At 44.7% G+C, this 24,788-nt stretch overlaps 1 protein-coding gene across 1 annotated transcript in view; it reads left to right on the top strand.

Annotated features, from left to right (window-relative positions):
* The window catches only part of Masp1 (MBL associated serine protease 1), a 69,975-nt gene extending 59,208 nt beyond the window's left edge, over positions 1-10,767 (top strand). The window contains exons 13-16 of the mRNA XM_034515396.2: positions 1,049-1,234; positions 5,007-5,074; positions 6,982-7,081; positions 7,429-10,767. Coding sequence (XP_034371287.1) covers positions 1,049-1,234; positions 5,007-5,074; positions 6,982-7,081; positions 7,429-7,619 — 545 coding nt within the window. The 3' untranslated portion in view covers positions 7,620-10,767. The remainder of the gene's footprint in view (positions 1-1,048; positions 1,235-5,006; positions 5,075-6,981; positions 7,082-7,428) is intronic.
* The last annotated feature ends 14,021 nt before the right edge of the window (positions 10,768-24,788 follow it).

Here is a 24,788-nt window from a genome sequence, read left to right as displayed (position 1 = left end):
GACAAAGCATTAGAACCAATCTCCAACAGGAAAATATCTTTTTTAATGTACATCAAGATCTTTAGTAATTAAAACTTTGTTTTTGGAATTTAAAATTTTTTCCTTTTGTGACCTAACTTGCACTACACATTAGTCTCAGAGGACCAGAAAGATGGCTCAGCACCTGCCCTTGCAGGGTACCAGAGTTCTTTTTCCATATCAGCAGCTCATGACTCCCATCATCCCAGCTTCAGAACACCTAACACCCTCTTCTGACCTCCACAGGTACTCATGTGCAGGTGAATATCACACATGTACACACACACACACACACACACACTAAAATTTAAAAAATCTTTATTTTTTAAAAGATCTTTAGCATCATGAATAAATAGCTCAGAGGTATTTTCAATATTTTTATTTATTTATTATTCTATCTTAAAATTAGTTTACAAAGCAATACATATATATATATATGTATATATATGTATACACATATATATACATATATAATTTTGGTTAGTTCTCGCCCTTCTATCTCCCTGCCATGCTTTTTTACTCCCAACATTCCTCTATTCCACTTTGCTCTATTGCCTCTCCTACCCCAACCCCCTTAGAGACTTTTTTCTGACCACGTGGGTCCCATTCTAGTTTCTTGGTCTTTGCTCATATATTTTCTTATCTACACATGCATATGTAATAGTCCCCTAGGACCAGGGTTATAAGTGTGAGATATACATGTCAGAGAGAATATACAGTAGCTCTCTTTCTTAACCTGGGTTATCACATAGGGAAAGCCTGTAACTGAAGTACTCGAGAGGCTTCATTAAACAGGCAACGTATGACCCAGACAAAAAAGAGTGATTATTATCAACTAGACACTCTGGTTGACAATAACATCAGAGGTGGGACCATCAGCATATGAGGGGTATGGAAGGCAGGACAGGATGGCTGAGAGAGTGGTAACAGAAAGAAGGACTTAAGGCTGGACCAGGTACTAGATGGAGCTGGGGCTGACGGGGAGCAAGCATCCATTGCACTCCTGCCTCACACACCTTCCGTGGCCCAGGAAAGCACTGGAGACGCCGCTCAGATGAAGATGAACAGCATCTCCGTGTAAAGCGCATCATGCTCCACCCACTGTACGACCCCAGCACATTTGAGAATGACCTGGGTCTGGTTGAACTGTCAGAGAGCCCAAGGCTGAACGACCTTGTGATGCCTGTCTGTCTGCCGGAGCACCCTTCCACTGAAGGTACCTGTCTTAGTCAGGGTTACTATTGCTGTGTTAAAACACCATGACCAAAAGCAGCCTGGGGAGGAGAGGGTTTATTTGGCTTGCACTTCCATATCACTGGTCTTCACTGAAGGAAGTCAGGACAGGAACTCTAGCAGGGCAGGAACCTGGAGGCAGGAGCCAATGTAGAGGCCCAGAGGAGTACTGCTTACTGGCTTGCTCCCCGTGGCTTGCTCAGTCTGCTTTCTTATAGACCCCAGGACCAAGGCAGGGATGACACCACCCACAAGTGGGCTGGGCCTTCCCCCCTCAATCACTAATTAAGAAAACACCCTAAAGATTTGCCTATAGCTCAGTCTTATAGAGGATATTTCTTTCTCTTTTTTTTTTGAAAGATAATTTTGTAATTATATTTATGTACAGAAAACTTAGTATACATTTTTTAACCCAGTTTAGTGGCGAGTTCTTTAGCCTTTGCGTTTTCCAGCTTAGCAATGCAAGCCACAGACTTAGGACCCAGGACGTTGTCTCCCCAGTGGCGGCGGATCTCGTCATATCTGTCTTATAATTGGTCCTAATGGCTTCCACCAGCTTAGCCAGAGCACCCTTGTCTTGTCTAAACTGTGTGAAGGCAACAGTGGTGCATATCTTCCTGTGACCAGGCGCCCCAGCCTGGCCTTTCCCTTGATGATGCAGTAGGGCACCCCCATCTTTGACACAGGGCAGGCAGGAAAACCACCAGCTCAATGGGGTCTGCATCATGGACAATCACCATCAGCTGAGCCTTCTTGTTCTCCACCAAGGTGGTGACTGTATTGACCCCTGCTCGGAGGACAGGTGGTCTCTTAGTTGGGACATCTCCTTTGCCAGCAGCCTTCTTCTCAGCACGGGCCAGTAGCCTTTGCTTCTTCTCTTGCTTTGTCTCTGGCCTGTACTTGTGGGCAAGCTTAAGCAGCGGAGTAGCTGTTTGCCTGTCCAGGGCCTGGGTGACCTGGTTAATGACAGGAGGGACTTTGAGCCACTTATAGAGAATGGTTCTTTGCTGCTGCAGCCTGAGGTAGCAGGGCCATTTGACGAAGTGTGTTAGATCTCTTTTGGGATGCATGTCCTGCCCACCGCCGAAGTTCTTGGCCCTTTTCTCAAGCGAAGGATTGACCATGTTTTTAGCCTCCTGTTTTTTGATGACAGCGGGGGCCCAGGCCTCCTTCTTCCCCTTGGCCTTCTTTCCTTTGGGCATCTTGCTCAGCTGGAGGAAAGGGCTAGAGGATGTTTCTCAACCGAGATTCCCTCCCCTCTGGTAAGTCTAGCTTATATCGGGTTGACATAAAGACTAGCCAGCACAGTGTCTCTCCCCTGACAGCTTCCTGTACTACAGCTGTGGCAACAACATGGTGTTCTTCTCCAGAGTTGCTGAGGTTGAAGTAGGACACCTCATCTCAGAGAGTGTGTGTCATTTCCCATTGTTTTTCCTACCACAACAACAGTGGAACTAATTCCATGGTGATTCAAGTTGTATTAGGCACAGGGTAAACAAGCATGCATGCTTTCTGTATAGGAACACAAACCCAGCCTAATGGTTATACTAGAGGAGTTAACATCAAGTATTGGTGAGCTAAGTAAGTAAAGGGGAAATTCTGAAAACGGAAAGATGTGCCTGCAGGAAGAAACTATTGCAGGTAGCCTGGGGGGAGGGTAAGTAGAAGGCTGGAGTTAAGAAGCATAGAAGAGTAGAAAGTGTCTCCCTTTTCTCAAAATTCCGTTAGTCAAGAAAATCTGCCATTCTACACTGTCACCCCCAGCATGATGAAGTAGCACACAGAGAGAAGGATGGCTGGGGTGTGGCGCAGGCTGACAACAGTAGCATGCTTGCCTTGTATGCTCTGGGCTCAAGCTTCAATCCCCAGTACTACACAACCAATAAACGGTAGCAGGATAAGCTGCAGCTAAGGGACAGTAGTTGATCACCAGCACAGTTTCAATCACAGTCCTGGCTTTCCTGGTGAGTCATCTTGAGGATGCCACCAGCCTCAATAAGCCTAAGTCCTTCACCTCTAAACTGGACACAAAACCCCAGAAGGCTGCCTGTGTTATTAAAATGAAATCCCATAAACAGAACATGTCTCACAGAGAGCGGGCGGCCAATCCAGGCCAGCTGGCCGCCTTTTCCTTGGAATTCAGTGTGTCATATCCTCACTCATTTCCTGAGGCTTAAAGATCACACACACACACACACACACACTCAGCTGGAATCTGAGAAGTGTTTAAGAGAAGTGAGCTGGCAGGAAATGTGTAGGTAAAGCTGGCTCTGATTAACCAGGCACTGTGTACTTTACATGTACCAGCTCCTGGCACTCACTACTTTATTTACACTCCCTGGAAGCCTTGTAGAACATTTTTGGCATGGCTTACCCCTATGCTCATAGATTACTGCACCTCTCAGCTTGAGCTAGAAAAACTTCTTTCTTCAGAAAACAGAGATTAACCCAAAGACCCACAACTGGTCAAGTTGCAGAGAATAAGAGGTTGCAGAATGCTCCGGCCTAAATGAGACATCAAGTCAGAAGTGATAGATGTCTACAAGGAAGCTGTCTTCTGGACCTACAGGGCAGCTGCACACATGACATCACAGCAGTTGTGATAGCATACATAAGACCTCAAGCCAGACAAAATCCCATCATAGGGAGGGGAGGTAGTCACAAAGACTCTCCCCTAACTGAGGAGATATTGGCAATTGATAGCTTTTGCGAAAGGGAGAGTCAGTTTAATTTCGGGGTGTGGCCTCTGGAGGGTCAACCACACTCCAGTGTAAGGTCACATACTCAAGAGGAACATAGACGAAACAGAATGGATTTGTCGGGTTTAAGAAAGGAAGGAAAGAAAGAAAAAAGGGAGGAAGGAAAAGGAAAGGAGAAAAGGGAGGGGAAAAGAATCAAAGAAAAGAGAAGTCACAGAGTTGAGTGGGCAAGGACGAAAGTAGATAGACCTGTGAGAAGTTAGGGGAGAGATAAATATGATCAAAATACATTGTAAAAAATTATAAAAAGAACTAAAAATGCAAAGGGGAAAGAGAGAGAGAGAGAGAAGGGAGAGGGAGGGAGGGAGGGAGGGAGGGAGGAAAGCAGGGAGAAAGGCTGAGGCACAGCATGTCTTAGGAGCAGATGTGGAAATAGTGTTGAGGTCTCAGAACTTAAATGTAGTACTGTTTTCCATATCCAAGGCTCCTTATTAAATAAGAATGCAATGACTTTCTCTACCCTTAGCCCGGTTCCACATTGTCCCCACATCTGTGATTTTATAAACTTATAGGATGTCATGGCTAGTTTTAGGGATTACCAAGTCCAGCCTCTTAGTGTCACGGATGTGGAGTCTGAGGCTTTAAGCGAGGCAAGGGCAGGAAATGTAGCCTGCCCTGCTGCTGACTATGCTGGGCTTCTTGCTTATTCATAGTTGCTGACCAGGCACCTCTGTCCTACACCTGAACTCTACTGTAGACATGAGGATGCCACAGGGAGCAGGGTGGGTAAAATTACAGCTCTCACAAGGCCTCCGTGCCTTTCCAGCTTCCCGGGTGACATAGATCAACAAAGAAACCAGGTAACTTATCACAGGAGCAAATGCCCTCCACATACATGCCCTCCTCATCAGCTCTCCCATACTCTTCCTTCTTGCCTGCTGCCTTTCTCTGAGGTAGCTGATTCAGCCCTTTCTCCTCCAGCAGAGGGTAATGCAGTTTGCAGGGCAATCTTCAGCACACTCACCTCAGCCTCTCTCCTCACACTGTCTCTTCCAGGAACCATGGTCATCGTCAGCGGCTGGGGGAAGCAGTTCTTACAGAGGTTTCCAGAGAACCTGATGGAGGTGGGGTTTAATTTATATCCTACAAGCAGTCATTCCCTGGCCATGCATAGGGCCTCCTGCTGTATACTGCCTGCTCTGGGATCTGGAGGCTTGGAGGAAGGAGACAATAAAAGACACGGGCCGGACTCAACTCCAAAATGTAGTGGGACTCAAAGTCCCAGAAAGTTTGATATGTTTGTTTAGCTGGTCATGGGCTCCGGTCTCTAAATACCACTTTATGTGTCTGGCAGCTTGTAAAAACCTCAGAATACAGAAATACTCCCAGAACACAGCAATTGTGGGTACCCAGCAGGCTCATGATTCATCTGTACACCATGAAGATTGCATACCAAATTAGCAAGAACAGGCCAGGCTCCAAAAAGCATAGTCCTTGCAGAAGTGAATTTGACCACTGCACTTAAAAGCCATACCCCTACAATTTCAGAAATGAATTCCGAACTTGGCCTAAGGAGCCATGGCTCCAAATCTGAGGCCCTAGTAACTTCCTTAGCCCATGAAAGAGTCTTTTTACCCTTCTTGGTGAAAGGGATTAGAGATATCATCAAACTTACTAAATTTTCTCTAATAACTGCCTGGCTCTGACATTCCTGGGTTCTATTACGGGCTTGGGTTCTAAAACCTTCACCATATTTAAATCCTTGAACATACATTATTTTCAACACAGTTTAAAATTTTGAACATGTAGCAGTCTTCATGCTTCACCCATGAGCTCCCAAGTGGTTACTCGCTATCTCCTGTGACTAGCTACAAGGTTTGCCAGGGAAAAGAGAGGGCAAAGGGAGTGACCAAGCTACTGGGCTCCTTGTGTTTGCAAGTCACATGGGACAGACAGAAGTAGTTATGTTAAGATGAAGGTGATGAAGAGGTGCAAGTTGCTCTGAGATATACAAGGGAGATCTGACATCATCTTGAAGGTTCAAGACGGATTCCCAAAGGATGATCCCAAAGGACATCATGTTCTCATGACATGGCTTCCTGTCCCCATTTTCCTAGGAAGGCCAGCCCAAGAAGAATCTTCATGGACTATAGTTCCCTTGTAACAAGAGCACACAGAGGGTATGTGCTTAGGATACATGTTCCATTCAGTTCTTGTAGTGAGGGAAAGTAATAAATGAGACTTGGCTACAGAGCAAGTGTGATAGGCTGTCAAAGTACTTGGGGGATGGGCAGATGAAACAGCTGTGAAAAACACTGCTTACTCATGCAGAGGACCCAGGTTCAATTCTCAATATCCACCTGTTGGCTCACAGCTGTCTATAAATCCAGTTCCAGAGAATCTAATGTCCTCTTTTGTCCTCCAAAGGTACCCAGTATGCGTGTGACACGCAAGCATACATGCAGGCAAAACCACATATGTGTTAAAAACAAAATAACATTGTTAATTTTCAAAAATACCTAGTACAGTACTTAACACCTATACACTGTCAAAGCCCTTGATTGTTCATTTCCTTTGAGAAACCGCTTGTGATTAGGTAATTAGTTTGTCAAAAAAAAAAAAAAAAAAACCGCAAGGCCCATCTTTAAGATAAATTATGGGAGTCTCAGTGGTCTAAGAAAGATCTCTCTTTTTTTAAAGTCACATGCACCAGGTTCCAGAGCAGAGATGGAGGAAACACATAGGAACTGACATGAATTTTCTATCCGTTGTCATGTTTGAAGTTGGTATATGCCAGGCAAGTATTAGCTCCATATTACAGATAAGATAAATGAATTTTATTCAGGCAAACCTTCTAACGCAAGGCTGTAGCTGAGACTGTAACAGAAGATGACTCTCCAGTTCTCCACTCAGCCATGCCTTCACCTGTACCATACAGCAGTTCCTGAAACCAAGTGTGAGGTAGCAGGAGGCCCACTCGGGGCTGTCGGAACAGCCAGGTGTGAGGGCCAACCACAGCTTTGTGTTCCAGATTGAAATCCCAATTGTAAACCATGACACCTGCCAGGAGGCCTATATCCCATTGAGGAAGAAAGTGACCAAGGACATGATCTGTGCAGGAGAAAAGGAAGGTAAGACAAGAACCGCACAGCCATTCACACATGGTGAACCTGGGGTGGACACAGACAGCAGGAGTAGGAGTGGGAGAAAAGAAGTGGGGAGGAAGAGGGAGGAGGAAAGGGAAGGGGAGGGAGAAGGAGAGTGAAGGGGGAGAGAAGAGGTTGGGGAAATACAGAACTTTTGCCACTTCTTCCTGGACCAGCACTTTTTGGAATATCTTGCCTGATCTACAGAGCTGAGTTTGGATCCAATGGTCTGCTGCACCCTCCAGTGGCTGTTTGTCTGAATGACAAGTCAGACACAGGTTTGCACTGGGAAAGGGCTCTTTGTATTTTATCTGTATCTCCCTTTCATCTAGGGGGGAAAGATGCCTGTGCTGGTGACTCTGGGGGCCCTATGGTGACCAAAGATGCAGAGAGAGATCAATGGTACCTGGTGGGCGTGGTGTCCTGGGGTGAAGATTGCGGAAAAAAGGATCGCTATGGAGTTTATTCTTACATCTATCCCAACAAGGATTGGATCCAGAGGGTTACTGGGGTGAGAAACTGAGTTCAAATCCCAACCCAACAACTGCTCTACAGTCAGTCACCAACAGAAGATCAGAAAATGCAAGCAAACTTTCCTCCCCAGTCCTCGGTCTTCACTGCTCATTCCTGGGTGATACTGGGGTTTGTTGAGTCCCACTTCCCTGCTCTTTATAGAGGCAGAATACCAGAGCTGGTCAGAGCAGGCCGGATCCAGGCTCCATCACTTACAATTTTCGTAATGACGGACAGCTGACTGACTCTTTGAGCCTGTTCTTCAACCATGAGAAGCAAGTGCCAGACCTTACCTACCTCACAAAAGCATGTTGAAGAGAAAGTTAATATATACATAGTACTTACCTGTTGTTTGACCTAAACTATGTTTTCTAAAAATGTGACTGGCAAAAAAAACATCTGTGCCCACAAGGCAGGTAGAGGTCCCTTATAAACTCTTGGTAGGGTCCTAGGGGTGACTAATGCCACCCCTCCACTCACCCTCAGCCATTGCTTTAATCTGCCCCCTGAAGTCTAAGCGTCTTCACCAAATACCATCCTCCCAAGCCCAGCCCCAGCCCCCATAAACATGTAAAAGAAATAAAGTTCTTAGTCCTGTGGCATGACCCCAGTCACATTCCCAGCAACATCATTTGGCACTTGAGCTCAGTACCAAATGATGAGAGAGGCTAAGGGAAGCAAGGGTTGGGAGGAAATGGAGGGTTGTGAAATCACATGGTCCTGTGTCTCATCGGACCCTCACTACAAGTCTTTTCTTCTTGTTTTGGAGATGTCTGTAAACACTGACATTCAAGACTCCAATGGAGCCTCGTCCCCTATGATGAGTTAAATTCAAAGTCATCCAAAAGGAAAATGTTTGTTAGGTCCAAAAGACAAAATTCTCCTGCTGACCCTGAAATACCCACAGTGACCTGCCATACTCAAGTCCCAAAGAGCATAACCAAGACCCAGTGCAGCCCAGGATCTTCCCCTTGCTCTAAGCAGACTGCCTCTCCTGAGCCCCATCCTCCTCGCCTGTAAGTATGAGCTGCACAAGGCAGGACCTGGGCGGCTCAGCCTTGGACACTTGCTCTTCCTCTCCTCTCCTCTCCTCTCCTCCTCTCCTCTCCTCTCCTCTCCTCTCCTCTCCTCTCCTCTCCTCTCCTCTCCTCTCCTCTCCTCTCCTCTCCTCTCCTCTCCTCTTCTCTTCTCTTTCTCTCCCCTCCCCTCCCCTCCCTTCCCCTCCCCTCCCCTCCTCTCCTCTTCTCTTCTTCTCCTTCTCTGTCTCCCTCCCTCCCTCCCTCCCTCCCTCTCCTTCTCCACATCCTAGCTGAGTTTAGGCTGCCCATTTCTCTGATTCCTGCTCTTTTGTCTCACCCACCTGAGAACCCTTGTCTTTGAAGAAGCTTCTAGAGACCTCATCCAAGACAAGATTTTCAAACAAACTGAGGCCCAGCCCTGAGTTTCTGTGTATGAGAATTGTTCCTCATAGAAGACTTGGACCCTTGACCCGCATTGCAGCTGGTAGAGTCCAGAAGAATCTCTGGTAAGTGAGGAAGACAATGGGGAATAGGGACTTGTGGGCGCTAAGCCCAAGGCTGCACACTCAGGGACTACAGTTCGCCCCTCTACCCCTCTGAGCAGGGCACTCTATTCCTATCCACTTGACTCTGTAGTATGCAAAGAGATGGCTCGGGCCCAAGAATCAGATACTTCTCAAGCAAGTTGCTGCTCTATTTTAGTTCCTGAGGAAGAATTTTGATGTAGCTTGGAAACTGCTTCGAGGCAATGAGCCTACCCATTGCCAACACTTCCTGAACAGTCTGCTGCTCCAGGCCATGCTGACTGCTGCTGTAGTCTTCTGCAGTGAGGAGTATATGGGCCGCGGCTTCCAGACGCTCCTGGTGAAACTGTAACACACTTGTAACTTTCATAGCGGGATGACCCCTAACAAGTCTATTTTAGAGAGGCATGGAGACAGAAGAAAGCCCTATGTTGTTGTATGTAATTGAGGGAGGGCAATGCCAAGAACCAGCCTAGAGGGAGATGACCTTCAGAAAGTGTGCATTTCCACAAGTGACGTCAAGAAAACTCTTCCAGAACAGAAGTCCACCTCCACTCAGACACCACCAGATCCTCCCATAGTAATGATCTTCCCAGGAAACCAACATTCAAGTATGAGAATCAATATCTAAACAGGCCTCTCTCCAAAATTCTTCTCAGGAACTAAAATAGATTAAATAAATATGCTTATCAGAATACTCGGCACTTTAAATGCCTCAGGATTCCCATGCAGCTACCAACTTCTGGCTGGGCCCAGTTTAACCTATTTATCCTCCAAACTATGACTTCATCTTTATCTTTAGAAAATGACTAAATGTCCCATGAAACTTGAGCCGTTGTCCTTCAAGTACCTGTTACATGATGCAGTGGTTTGTATAAGAATGGTCCCCATCAGCTCATATATTTGAATGCTTGGTCACCAGAAAGTATTGCTATTTAAAAGGATTAGGAGATGTCACCGTGTTGGAGTAGGAGTGGCCTTGTGGAGGACATGTGTCACTGGAAGTGGGCTTTAAGGTTTTCAAAAGCCCAAGCCAGGCTCAGGGGCTGTCTCTTCCTGCCACCTGTGGATCAAGATGTAGAAGTCTTGGTCACTTCTCCAGCACCGTGTCTGTCTGCATGCCACCACATTACCTGACATTATAAAAATGGACAAAACCTCTGAAACTGTAAGCCAGCCCCGTTCAAATGCCTTCTTTTGTGAGAGTTGTGTGGTCAGTGTCTCTTCACAGCAATAGAACACTAAGACAGAAGTCTAGTTGCTGGTATGGTCCAAGAAACCTGATCACCTAAAACTAGAGTCACAGAAGGATAGTATGGAACCATGGAGACTACCTTGTCTAAGTTCATAGCCTAATGCTAACCAACTGACTACCTTCAAATCCAGCCAGTTTCTAACCAACTCTAAAATGTGCAGCCCATAAAAAGACCTGTCTTCAAGCCAACGGAAATCTACCTCCCGAGAAATTAATTTGTATAATGGAAGCTGTGATTTTATGCTGTGAGCACTGGTATTAGCAGTGATGATCATGCCTGGCATTCATTAGTCAAAGAAGTTGTTGTTCTTATGGGAAACTACACATTCGTTCCAATAAACATCTGCATTGAGTCAAAGAGCTCTGCTTGGGTTGTGTACTTTTTCATGCACTGATGGGTCTGGTAAGTTGTTTACATGTTTCAAAAATTTGTTCTATTCGATTAGGATCAGTGTACCATGAAAAGAGAAAAACTGATGGGAAGGTTGACTTGTAGATGCAAAAGCATGTCTCTGGTTTTATTGATTCATTCTTTCTAAAACCAAACAAAAAACCCCCACCATTGTCCCAGCAAATTTATCAGGATACCATAAAGCTGATGTCTCAGCACATAAATTATATTTCTCAAATACCACCCACATGCAGATTAGAAAGGGTTTTTGTTTTTTAGTTTGTATGTTCAATGTCTGTCTGTCTACCCTGGTATAATCAACATTGTGGAATATGTACCTTCTTTCTGCTGTAAGTTAATCTATTCTACAAAAGCATGACTTTTTTGATTGATCAATCAATCAAACAAACAAACAAAAAACCGTATCACCCCTAAGATGTTTTTCAAACAAGAGGTAAGCTAGATATGGAGAGAGGAAATCAGGATTGCTCACAACAAAGGCACAGTGAATCTCAGTCTAGAATGGGTCTTTAAATCAAGAGACAAGCTCTGAAGCAGCAAAGGCTGACTTCAGTCTATTCATTGAACTGAAAAAAAAAATAAATGCTTCCCTTCTCTCATTTGAGATTATTAAATCCATGAGTCAGCAGAGAAGAAAAATATTGAGAAATTATAAACTTAGTCCACATATAAAAGTTGTTTTGGAAATAATCATAGGTGGTTTTTAGTATACAGTGAGCTCATTGATACGGAAACTCCTACATGTACATTCTCTAGTTAAACTCCAACAATAACCAGAGATGAAATTACTCCTCTGATCCCCATTTTGCAGTGGTCCAACTGAAGCACCACAAACTTATTGTGACTGGGCCTAGAAGCAGAAACTTGCACACCTACAAACAAACCAAAGCCCTAGATCTCAGTGTATTGTATAATCCTCCAGTAAACAAGGCCCCTTTGAAGTTGATTCTAGAACTTGGGCATGAAATACACAAGACAAGCCTGGAGTGCCTTTGTAGTGCCAAAAAGTAAGGAAGCGTTCAAAAATGTCCTCAATGGTGGGGACGTCTCCAAATGGCAAAGACCCAACTGAAAGAGCCCCAGTGGACAAAGCTGGAACAATTTGAGCCACAAAACAAAGCTGTATTGAATAATAAACCAAAATATAAAACAAGTAACCACGGGCACATACTTTATAAATAAATTGTTTAATGAACACATAAACTGTTGAGAGTAGACAAGGCTGCTGTGAAGAAACTTGTCCATCCCTTAAGAGTGAGCAGTATATAATAGTTTTTTTCCCAGAAAGCATAATATGGGGCTTGGTGTAGCTCAGGGGAAGAGCACTTACCTACCATATACAAGACATCAGGTCCAATACCTCACCATTCACATGGGAAAAAAAGAACAGTATGAGAAGAGAACGTAGTTACTCCATAGTGCAGTTAGGAAGTGAAGGTTGATATCAACAGTAAGCATCCATAGAGAGACTGAACAGGGCTCTGCATCTCTCTGTTCTTCTTCACACACTCTGTAACTCATATCAGACCAATTGCAGCTGAAGATTATTCTGCAAAGTATCTGACCAATGTGCCCCTAAATTTAGGTTATCAAAAGAAAATCAGGGATGTCATTTTAAAAATATCACAGCCAACAGAAGCTTAGAATGGGTTGTATTGTGCCCTACCCCCTCACAAGATATTGACTCTATAAACTCCAATTCTTCCACATGTGAATTATTTTGAAATAGCACCATTACCAATGTGGTTAATTAAGAAGAGGTAATCCTAGAGACAGAACAACTATTATCCTCATAAGAGAAGAAGACACAAACACAGAGAGGAAAACATGTCAGTAGGTACAGAATCCTGCAGGAACAATTCAGAGAGTGCCAGGATTGCCACCAAGACCCCAGCAAACAGGAACAGGTAAGGACAGGCAGCACTTGATTTTAGGCCTCTGGATTCATCACGCTACCTTAAAGGTCTGTCACTTTAAAATACTTGGTTTAAGACAATAATATAGGAGACCTCACAGACAATTGCGTCTGGTGTGGGATCCTGGAATGTAGGGGTGGGGAATCAAGCACTAAGGAGATTCAAACAAAGTATAGATTTGATCATAACCAATCTATCTGTGTTGACTCATTTATTATAGCAAAACCTCTGCTCTAAAGGATAGACAGCATGTCAGAAACAGATATGATTAGTATGGGAGACACCATAACTCTCTGCACCATCGTCACAACCTTTATAAATGAAAACAATTCTAAAACTCCCAGACTCCTTCTATTCTAAAACTCATAACTCTCAGGTCCTTCTCTGGTCTAGTGTGAGTTCTGAGCATTGGTGCCTCTTAGAAGATCCCTAGATGATTTTAACACCCATTCAGTCTGAGAATCGACATTCTGAGTTATCCTGCCCATATGACATGCCCCTCCCAGAAGAATATGAGAGCCACTATTTCCCAGGCTTCAGCCTTTGATTTCATTTACTTAGCTGGTAGGAAACAGAGATAGGACAAGGTCCCTTGGTGTTCTAGCCTGTGATCCAGAATGTTACTGTGACTCAGTAGCAATGCCATTGCTAGGGTACTCCTGCTGTAGTGTTTCCTAAACAGAACTCTTTTACAGTAAGAAACTAAGACAAGGAAAGCACCCCAGAAACTGGAGAGCAGCATATTTGGGCACAAGGAGTTGTAAGGACCCTGGATATCTGGGGGAAGCTGTGTCTGAAAAGACAGACAAGTCAGAAGACAGAACACTACACTATCTGGGGAGACTCGGGGCTGTGGGACTCGTTCTATGAATGGCCCTAGAAGCTTTGAGTTTGGGGGGAAAGAAAGATTTAAGCTTTCAGAACCAAGGAGGTATATGGTCAGGTCATTCTTCAAATGAGGTGTCAGTGTAGAGAATGAACTCAGAGAGATTTAAGATGACTTCAGAACATCAGGCAAGAGACCTATTGTTCCTCATTGAAGAAAAAAATCCATTGGAAGGAGAGTTTTGGGCATCTGGAGTGCTGAGAACCAAGGGCCAGGCCCAAAGAAGATGTCTTTAGCTAATCTCACCCTCTGTGAATACTTCAGAAAGAATTAGCAAAAGAAGAAATGAAGCATGGACCAAACCCCAAAAGGAGTGCTGCTTTTCCAGGTCTCTGGTCTTTCTCTGCCTACTGGCATCATGCTAGAAAGGAAGCGTGGGCTACTCTGAGCCTGAGACAAGGAGACAAACAGCGCCTTTGTAGTGCTCTCCTGCATCTGGTATGCATTGGTCTTTTTTTCCCAAAGAGATCAAGAAAATGTCATTTGGATGCAAAAACACAAGCTCAATTCCCAGCAATGGGCTTCTGATCACAAGGAAGAAGAGCCAGGGCTGTTTCAACATCAAGGCAGATTACAAAGACTCCAAGGGAGTTCCCCCAGAGAAATTGGGGACAAAGCATGTCATGACAAAGAGAAGGTGTGTACAGTCCAAGTGGTGCCCAAGGCGTACATGATGAGTGACAAACAGGTCAGAACAGGCAGCAATGCCCTTCCCCTGTTGCTTCTGCTAGTCCTGTGCTAGCCCTTACAAAATAAGAAGTTTCTGTGGAGTGGATCTGGGTAGAATCCCCTGGTCATATGCTCACCCCTGGAGTGGCTGGCGTAAGGCCTAAACACTGGAGCTTTCTAAAGATGTCCATGTGGCTCTAATGAACATCATTTGAGCGCCACTGTTCTAGACTCTTCTGCCAGAATGTAACCTCTGAAGAATGTGGGAGCCTGTTTGTCCCAGACTTATGATTTGGATTGAGGTTACTCAGTTAGTAAAAAACAGAAAGACAGAAGAGGTAGCAGGGTAGCATTGTTCAGAAGATAGGTCTTAGTGAGAGATGCTTTGGTCAGCGGGGCTGTGCCCTCAAAAGATTGAAAGATCCCCTTTCCATGTTTCCTGATTTAAGATACTTGTGGTCGCTTTAACACACATGTTCTACCGTTAACAGCCACTGCCTCCAGAGAACTGAGTCAAAGGTAGAGCCATGCCTTTGAGCCTCTAGAACCTTAAGCAAAACAGGCCTTTCTTTTCTAAGTATCCTGCATCAGATAGTTTATTACAGTAATGTGAAGCTAACTGATGCAAAAGTTACGATCTTCTGTCTATAGTGATAATCCAGCACCAGTCAGAGCAAGCCCTGGAGTCGTCAGGTTCCACATAGACTCAGCCCAGGTTCAAGGTCTCTGAAGATGCTGACCCAGTTAGCAATGAGGACTTTCATCTTCCTTGGGTTATTTATCACGTGACATTATCTTTCCCAACTCCTACAACCATGTGGCTTATTTAATCCATGTCCTTGGAATGCCATACGTGCTTAAGGCCTGCCAATAGGACTCATAACAACTGAATTTGTTCCTTTAAACAACTCCACAGCATTTCTGTCTTGGTGTGACCTTGTGTGCTAAATTCCTAATTGGCAGTCTAGGCCTTTTTATTTCAGTACATTTTTAAATTATGAAACACTTCAAACGCGCTGGGAAAAAAATAGACACAAGCCCATGTCCCACTCAGATGTGATGAAATAGTGTTCTGTGTGAGGAATCCCAGCAGAATTCCAGGCCAAGCTCCATCACCAAGTAAGATGGTGCCATGAGGGGAGGTGGCCTGGGGCAGGAGTGGACACCTGGAGTCCAGTCCTAGCTCTATTTCTGGGCTCAGACGTTCTATCATGTATGCTCTTTGCACCCCCATCTTCACAGTCTCCCCCATGAGTTCCCCCATCTTTTCCACCTGTGTCTGGAGAGCCCAAGTTCCAGTCCTCAGGACTCTTCCCTATCTGCATGCTGTCACTTTGTCTCTGGATATTTAGAACCATCTAAACACAGATGACTCCGATTTTTCCCTAGCTTGGGCCTCCCTTCTGATATGCTACTGCTAACTTCCCGTTTCTTTTTTTCCTTTTTCCAATATAATATTTTTATTGATTATTTGGGAATTTCACATAGTGCAGCCCAACCTCTATTCTCCCAGGTCTGCTCCCCACCTTGTAGCCACCCCTCCCCACCTAAAAACAGAAAGAAAAGAGTTCAATCTGTGTTGCCCATAGACTCACTGAAACATGGTCAAACTCACAGTGGCCAGCCCCTTAATGAAAACTGAGTCCGTCCCCACCCCCACCAGAAGCCATCAACTGTGGACAGAGTCACTTCAGCATCCTTAGCATGCTTTTTAATAGTTCTCTTCAATGGCTTTCTGTCTAGCCTGCCACTTTTGTGAGGGGAGGGATGGGGAGGAGTATGGGGTTCACAGAACTTTCTATGTCTGTCTTTCTCATATTTGAGGCTACAGTATTCGATACCTCTGCAGAAGTCCCCTTGCCCTCTACAGCCAGCAGGTGCATGGATCGTGGATCTCCACATGATTTCTGGTAACAGCACAGACCACAAGCATAAACATGTGCTACAGACCTCAGCATGGTCTCTGGTGATAGTACATACTTTGGACATCAATACTGCCCTCTACCACAGCATGAGCCACGGACACTATCCTAGCCCTTGGTGGCAGCACAGGCCACAGACATTAACATGGCCTCCGGGACAACATAGGCCATGGAGACCAATATGGTGCCTGGAGGAAGCCAGGCCCATGAACATCAACTTAGCCTCCTGTGGGAGCTCATACCGTGAACATGTACGTGCCCTTCAGTGGTAATGTGTACGGACCATGGGCATCAGCAGTGCCTCTAAGGGGAGCACTAACCATGGGCATCCACACAGCTGCCAGATGCAAGATTGACCACGGACATCAACATGGCCTCAGGTGGCAACACAGGCAATGGACATCCTTCAGTGGTAACTTGGGCCACAGACATCAACATGGCCCCTCCTGCAGCAGGACCAGCTGGTTCTGCTATCCCACTTCCTCGTTATGATGGTGACACCCTCATCCCTCTGGAACTGTAAGCCCCAAATCAACCCTTTCTTCTATAAGTTTCTTTGGTCATGGCGTTTAATCGCAACAATAGAAAGCTAACACACATACCAATTGCTAAACTCCCTGGGCTTCCTGTCTGTCATGTCAGCAGTGACCCGGGGCTGTGATCTGTGATTTATACACTCAGAGCTCTGCTCCTGGTTCTTTCATCACCCAGTCACAATGAGCATTTGAGGTTGCTCTGTTTCAAGGCCTTGGTACAAGCCATTGTTCTCCGTCCCTCCATCTTTTTTCTTTTGAATGTTTCTTTGTTTCTGAGACTCTCCCTAGCTAGCCAACCTAAATTGGTAGCTCCATCCTCTTCTCCTTCTTTTCATAATACTTAATTATCCTTTTAATTATTTTTCAAAAAGGAAACTATTTAATATGCTGTACATCTTATATTGTTTATCATCTAATTAGTCTACTAGCAACAACAGGGGCTACTTAGTCTGGTAGTCCTCTGTTATGTACTGCATGCCTAGAACAATGTCTAGCTCATTAAAATATTTACTCAGTAGGGATGTGTTAAGTAAATAAATCCTACAGAAAAAATATAATATTACATCTCAGAATATTTCTACATCCATGGGGGTAGGGGGGACAAAGTAAAGGCTTACCAGGCACTCTTGCCTGGTTAAAACTGCCACTTTCCTAAACGACTATGCTTTCTAACTGCATTCTAAATACTTATTCCTTCAGATAAGTGCCACTCTCAACTCTCATTAAGGAAGTTTCTTTTTTCAGCAGAGACCATACCAAATATCCACAGCTAGTCAAATTGCAGAGAACAACAACCACAGGTTTCCCGGCCCCAGCTGAAATATCTGCAACACAATCCCTCACCTTAGTTCAGGGACCATTGCAGGAGAGGCAAGACAAAGATTGTCAGATACAGAGAACCAGGATGTCTGCGTGAGACATAGCATCTTCTATGTAAGACAGGGAAGTTGCAAGCATGAAATCTCAGCAATATAGTCGCCAAAACAAGGCCTGCACTAGTAGGCATGGCAACTGTGGTGATTTGAATAGAAGTGGTCCCCATAGACTCGTGTGTTTAAAATTTGGCCATAGGAAGTGGCACTATTAGTGGATGTGGCCTTGTTGGAAGAAGTGTGTCACTGTGGAAGCAGGCTTTTATGGCTCATATGCTCAAGCTATGCCCAGTGTGGCACACAGTCTTCTTTTTGCTGCCTGTGGACCAAGATATAGAACTCTCAGCTTCTTCTCCAGCACTATGTCTGCCTGCACATCACCGTGTTTCCAGCCATGACGATAATGGACTAAGCCTCTGAAATTGTAGGCCAGTCCCAATTCAATGTTTTTCTTTATAAGAGTTGCTATGGTCATGATGTCTCTTCACAACAATAAAACCCTAACTAAAACAAACAACATAGATGTAGGAAATCTCACAAGGTCCTCCCCCTACATGAAGAGCCACACCAATTGAATGGCTGCTGAGAGAGGCAGAATCAGTCTTCTCTAGGGGTGAGCTCCCTAATAGGGTTTCCATTCATAAGCAGTCAGTCCTAAGTGCATATGAGTCACATTAAATGGACTCATCAAGCTATCTTTAAACATTCATGTGTGTGTGACTGTAATGGGAAAAGAGAGAGAGAATTTGAATGGGAGTGGAGAAGACATGGGAGGAGTTGGGGACAGGAGAGGGTGGGGTGGAAATGTCATAAACACAGCACTCAAGTATAAAATTCTAAATTGTTTTTAATGTCCTAAAGAAAAAAGAGAAGGAAACACAAGCTAAAACTTCATCATCATCACCCAAGTCTTTGCATAAGGCCAAGCCTTCCAAGGGAGGTGCCTTTCAAAATAGGCATCTTTAGAAGAAGCAGAGACATTGGGTCGATGAGTCTGCTTCAGAAGAATAAAGGGAAGGAAGAGGCTAAAGATTTATCCGGTAAGAAGAGCAAACTCCAAACTGACAAAGGCATAAGGAAATCCTGGGATAACAGTTCTATAGCCCATTGGAGAGATCGGGGTCAAGATGCCCCTGGAAATGGCCAAGGACAGAGATGGTTGAACAGAGCAGAAGCAAGGCCACCATGTGTAGGATTCTTCAATTACTGCCTGCCTCAGAAACTTTATGCAAGAGAAAACCCAGGTCAGCTGAGGCCAGCAGCCCAGGTAACAATGAGCTAGAACTAGAGCAAAGGTGTCTGTCTAACTTGCAAACCAGTGAGATTTCTGCACCACAAACACACGTTCACCTGCTTTGCACGCAAAAAGAATCAGCTTCTATCTCCTTCCTGCATGTCCTAGGATATAGACAATGCCAGAAATGACTCCAGAGGAAATGCTTAGTTGGGAGTCCTACAGAGAGACAGATGAGACTTGGAAAAGAATTAAATTCCTCCTGGTATATTCTAGCCAGAAGGAATGGGGACCGAAAACCACTGATGTTTTCTGTTTAAGATTTTTTAAAATAGCCATCTTTGAAGAATGAAGTATAGTCACCATGCTTCTGGAAAGGCAAAGTCATGGCTGTGAAATTTATTTATAGAAAGACAAGGAAAGAAGCCTCTGTGGATGCACAAAAACAAGCCAGTTCAAACCCCAGGCTTGGGCATGGATCCCTGTTGCTCTCTTTTCCCATAAGCATTGACCAAAAGCATTTGTCTGAAGTCACATGGCAGAAATAATGTCAAGGCTCAAAAGAGAGGAGTTTAATTGAAGGGAGAAAAAGCATGAGCATTTAGTAAGCCATGTGACATGTGACAGGCATGTCCCGAGCAATACTGAATGATATAACGTTATCCCCATTTGATGGAAGGAAGGGTGAGACTCAAAGCACTCAGGCACTGGCTGGTAAGAGGCAGGATTAGCCTCAAGTGATTCCCAGTCAGGTGTTTCCTAACCTCCTATGAACCCTTGGTGCACTGTGCTGGTCAGACTGTTAATCAGTCTATACTCTGGGTCTTCATCTATATAATACAAGTCCTGTATCTTTAATTTATTTTACAGGTGCTTTAATTTTCTTTCTGTTAGATTTCTTGGATCTCAAGACTTAGGGGCGTTCTCCAGACGGCTAGTGCCCTGTCCCCCAGTGGGTTTTGGTATGCAATCAAAGTATTAGGTCTTGCTGACCCAGCATTAAGGATCCCTCTAGAGCTGCCTGTGGTGCCTGTAGGTCTCCTCTTGGTGTGAGCACCAGAATCAGTGTGCTCCAACACTCCAGTGAGAGAAGGGCCATGTTTCTGGAATGTCCCTTGAGGATTTTATTTATCATACTTTGAGTACATCTAACAAGTTCATAATGTTGTATGTGGCATGTGGAGCCACCCTGGAGAGTTCTGCAGAGACAAACATTCCACAAGCAAGTCTGAAATTCCTTATCTGTCACAAGTACAGGGGACAATAGGGGAGACAGATGAGGGCTGAATAAGAAAATCAGAAGCATCTCCTATGGTGGGAAGAGTCCTAGAAAAGTTCCAGACTAAAGCCGTAGGTAAGGGCTGGACTCTGTTGTATAGTAGTTTTGTCCTAACTCCAACATTTTCTCTAGGAGTTGAGAGCCATGAAACTCACGAAAGAAACGAAAATTACAAGTTTGAGAAGTAGACTAAACCTTTCAAATTTCAGGAAATTTTTTAAACTGCCAAGATGCACAAGGCTCCTCATCAAGTTGGTGAGCAGTAATAATTGCTGCAGAGATGGCTTGTCCCCTCCTGCCAATGGGCCTCCAAGTGGTGCTAAGGTGGCTGCATTTGTGAGTCCTCGTCCTCATGGGGCAGCAGGCTTCTCAGAGCTGCAGCTGCCCTTCCCACTTCGTAAGGATTCCCCAGTAAACTCAGTTCTTCACTGAGCTAGCCTTCGGTGGCTATGTTCCTTCAGTCTGCTCTCAGTGCCATCTCTGGGCTGAATAGATGTTTGTCTGTGTGTCTCTCCAGGAAAAAGACACAATCTCCTTGCTCTGCATCTCTTCACATATTTAGAAATAAGAGACTTCTACAGCCGGATGACATTTGGTTGTCTGGTTAATAAAGTGATTGCGTCTCTAATGAGTCTTACAACTCTCATAGACATGACTTTCTGAATGTTTACTTCCCTAAATGTAGTCTGCAAAGACTGGTAGAGTTATTTTTCTAAATGTTGATTTCATCACTTTATTTATGTATTATTTCGTTGTTTGTTATTTATTCAGTGCGTATGAATGTGTGTGAAGGCACATGCACACGTCACTGTACATATATGGAGGTCTGTCCTAGTTTTCTTTCTATGGCTGCGGTAAGCACCGTGACCAACAGCAACTTAGAGATTTATTTGGCTTACACATCCCAGGTCACATTTCATTACTGAGGGGATTGAGGAAAAGACCTCAAGCAGGAACTGAAGCAGAGACACCATGGAGGGACATTCCTTCCTGGCTTGCACTCCATGGCTCACGCAATGTGCTTTCTTATATAATTCAGAACCCCCTGGCACTGGGCTGGGCCCTCCCATATGATCATTAATCAAGAAAATTCCCCTTATACTTACCCCCTTCTCATTTCCCCACACCTCCTGGATCATCTCACCTCTTCTGAGACTTTCGTTGACTTGAGGCCTGTACAACTCTTACACTGACATTTCTTGGGTGTCATCTCCATTTGACAGTTTCACATACACTTTCAGAGCCAACATATTCAAATGGATTGCTAATTCATTTTCCTTTCTGGAAGTCTGTGAAGTCTACCATTCTGACTACTTTCAGTTGTACCATTTAGCGGTGGTGAGTACATTGACTTTCCTGTTTAATCCCTGTCACTATCTTTCCCTAGAACTTTTTTAATGATCCCAAACTGAAACTCTGTCCCATCAAAAGCTCCTTGCTATATCCTATTCTCAGAGATGTCACGTAGCATTCCACGGGGGATACGCCCGGTGCCCTTGTCAGAGTCTTTTAGTCGGAATGCACAGAGCAGCTGATCAAAGGATAAAGAGGAATATATTTAGAAAGTTTGTGCATACACACATACACACACACACACTCACACACAGTCACAGTGCTGGGTGTGTGAATAAAGGAACTCTTAAAGTCACGCTGGGAGGCCACTACTGGAATAAATAAACTCTTGTTTTCAAGTTTTTTAATCCATCTAAATGTTACTGAAATACCAATCACTTTCTGTCTGTCCTCGTGTTCCTCAGTTGAGAGACAAAGATACAAACCTCCTTAATATCATTAGCGCCATATTCCATATGGGACAAATTACCCCTAAAAACACAAGTCAGAGTGCTAGCTGGACCCAATCCATAAAGAGGTGTGACATGATTGGGACTTTTTAAAAAAATTTCAGAAACGAGAATTTTTACCTCAAAGTCAGAGAAAGAACACAAGCCTTGTTTGAAGATCTCTTCAGCACCTATTGTCTCAGGATGCCATAGCCTAGAGTGAACTAACTCTCCACGGAGTACTGCTCAGCCAAAGAGATCAGAGCTAGTAGAAACGCCTGGTCACCTTTGCTTCAAATAATGCTGAGTTGCCTACCCACTGGCTTTACAAGAGCCTCTGTGGAGCTGCTGTGGCTTAATATAAAATGCCTGTCAACAGCAAATGTGTCAACTGCTTGACTCGCAGCTAGTGGCGCTATTTGGGAATGTTTCAGAAACAACGGGAGATAGGATCTAACCAGAGCAAGCTGGTTAGTAACGATGGTCCTTAAGGTGTCCTTGTATCGTCTTGTCTCACTCTGTGTTTCCTGTCTTCCTTAGGTGGGAGCGTCTCTCCCTAGTTACCTGGACCCATAGCTGTACTGTAGTCCCCAGTTGCATAGGGCTGAGAGACTGTGGGCTGGTTCCCCTTAAATTCAAAGGCAAAACAAGTAGTTTTTCCGTTATTCTTTTCTCTGAGGTATTTTGATCATGGTGTCCAGAATGTAACTAACGGAAAAGCTAGCTGAGGAACCGAGACCATAGATGTGTCTAGCCTGACCATATGCTGTGGAATTGAGCCTTTGGAATTTTTGTGCAGGAAAAAAAAAGATGATGTGCATTCCTAATGTTAGAATTAAATAAAACACAATTTTCGTTGTGAGATGGACATGAACCTTTAGGGGTCGAGGGTTGGAATGCCGACTTGAAGATGAACTGTCTCCACAGGCTCACATGGGAAGCACCTGATATCTACTTGGTGAAGCCAATTGGAAAGATCTGGAAACTTTCAGGAGTGGGGCCTGCTGGAATGAGTCGGTCACCGGTGGATGGGGGGGTGGGTAGGCTCATGAAAGGGTGTAGCCCTTTTTTGTTATATTCTGTTTGTTTCCATCATGAGGAAGCTCCTTCTGCCCCCATGACATTCTGTCCAAGCATATGGAGGCAAGCACCACAGAGTGACAGCCTCAAAGCTCTGAGGTAAAACAAATCTGTCCACCCTGACATTGCACTCTGAGGTATTTTGGTCACAATTACAGGAGGCAACTGATCGAGAGACTGATCAAACAGACATCAATTTAGGCTACTAATTTAATAGCAGCCCCTTCTATTGTCTTTCCCCCCTAATCTCCTATACTGGTTATTTGTCAGTTTGACACAAGCTAGAGTTTTCTGGGAAGAGGAACCTCGATTGAGAAAATTCCCCCATCCGATCACCTGTAGACAAGCCCGTGAGGCATTTTCTTGATTAATGATTATGTGAGAGGGCTTAGCCCACTGAGGGTGGTGTCAACCTGGGCATGTGGTTCTGGGTTGTATAAGACAGTAGACTGAGCAAGCCAATAAGCAGCACTCCTCTGTGGGTGCAGCTTCAACTCCTGCCTCCAGGTTCCTGCCCTGCTTGAGTTCCTGCCCCGATTTCCCTTGGTGATCCTCTGGAATTGTAAGGTGAAATAAATGTTTTCCTCTCCAGTTTGCTTTTGGCCATAGTGTTTATCACATGGTGCTTTGTAAGAAGCAAACTAAGAAACTTGCTTCCCCCTCCTGTTCTTCCTAAGCTCTGCTTCCTTGGGCCATATTCCTTATAAAGCACCAACAGATAAGTTCCTGTCTTAGCTTCAGAGTTCTGGGGGGGTCCAGACAAAAGTACAGGCAAATATGGTCTGGAGAGATGGCTCAGCGGTTAAGAGCACTGACTGCTCTTCCAGAGGTTCTGAGTTCAATTCCCAGCAACCACATGGTGGCTCACAACCATCTGTAATAGGATCTGATGCCCTCTTCTGGTGTGTCTGAAGACAGTTACAGTGTACTCATATATATAAAGTAAATAAATAATTCTTCAAAAAACAAAAAGTACAGGCAAATAGATCATGAATGGAGTGTGAGGTGCAGATGCAGGTTGTGTCATAAAATGCCATATCAAAGGAGTCCTAACTAAGGGTGACACTCACAAAACTCCTGAGAGAGGTCAGAGAGTTAGCCAGGTGCTTTTCTGGAGAATATTCCTAGCAGAGGAACGGAGAACAGGCCCTAGGGAAGGGGATTTCCAGCCTGTATGAAGAACAGCACGGAAGTCAGTGTAACCTTGGAAGGAAGAGTACTAAAAGGGGTTATAAGACCATTCGAGCCATACTATTTCTGGCTTTTACTGAGTGGGAAGGAGAGCAGAGGGATGGCAGAGCCTGACTCGGATTAAAAGGATGCCCTAGCTGCAGTGCTGAGAAAACCCAGGTTAGGAAATGGAAGAAGGCTTCCCTGTGCCCTTCCACCTGTGAACTGGTGACTGCAAAACAAATCCTTTGGAGGAGGCTCAAAAGGAGTGGGCTTCTTTACCAGGCAGAGCTAGCCAAAGACGATGTAAGCTGCCTTGACCAATGATGATCTCTCTGTTATCCAGGGTGCTTGGAAACAGGCTGGGTAGCCCAGCACTGGGATATGTGAAGAACTAGGCTTCATGTGGATAAGTCCAGGGTGGGACCAGGTAAGAACTAGAGATGTTTTAACCCCCAAGAAAGGGCACCTGAGGTAGAGACCAAATGAGCAGCTGAAAGTCTGAGGGCAATCAGTCCAGAGTTCCAATAGAACCTATAGCTTCCAGGGCCTAGAGAGCTCAGCATCCCTTGTCTAAATCCATGTCACCATCTTAAACAAACCAATTCTATCCTCTTTAAATGC

This window comes from Arvicanthis niloticus, chromosome 12, assembly GCF_011762505.2.
Source record: "Arvicanthis niloticus isolate mArvNil1 chromosome 12, mArvNil1.pat.X, whole genome shotgun sequence".
In the NCBI taxonomy this organism is placed as follows: domain Eukaryota; kingdom Metazoa; phylum Chordata; class Mammalia; order Rodentia; family Muridae; genus Arvicanthis; species Arvicanthis niloticus.
This window is presented reverse-complemented; position numbering and strand designations above follow the sequence as displayed.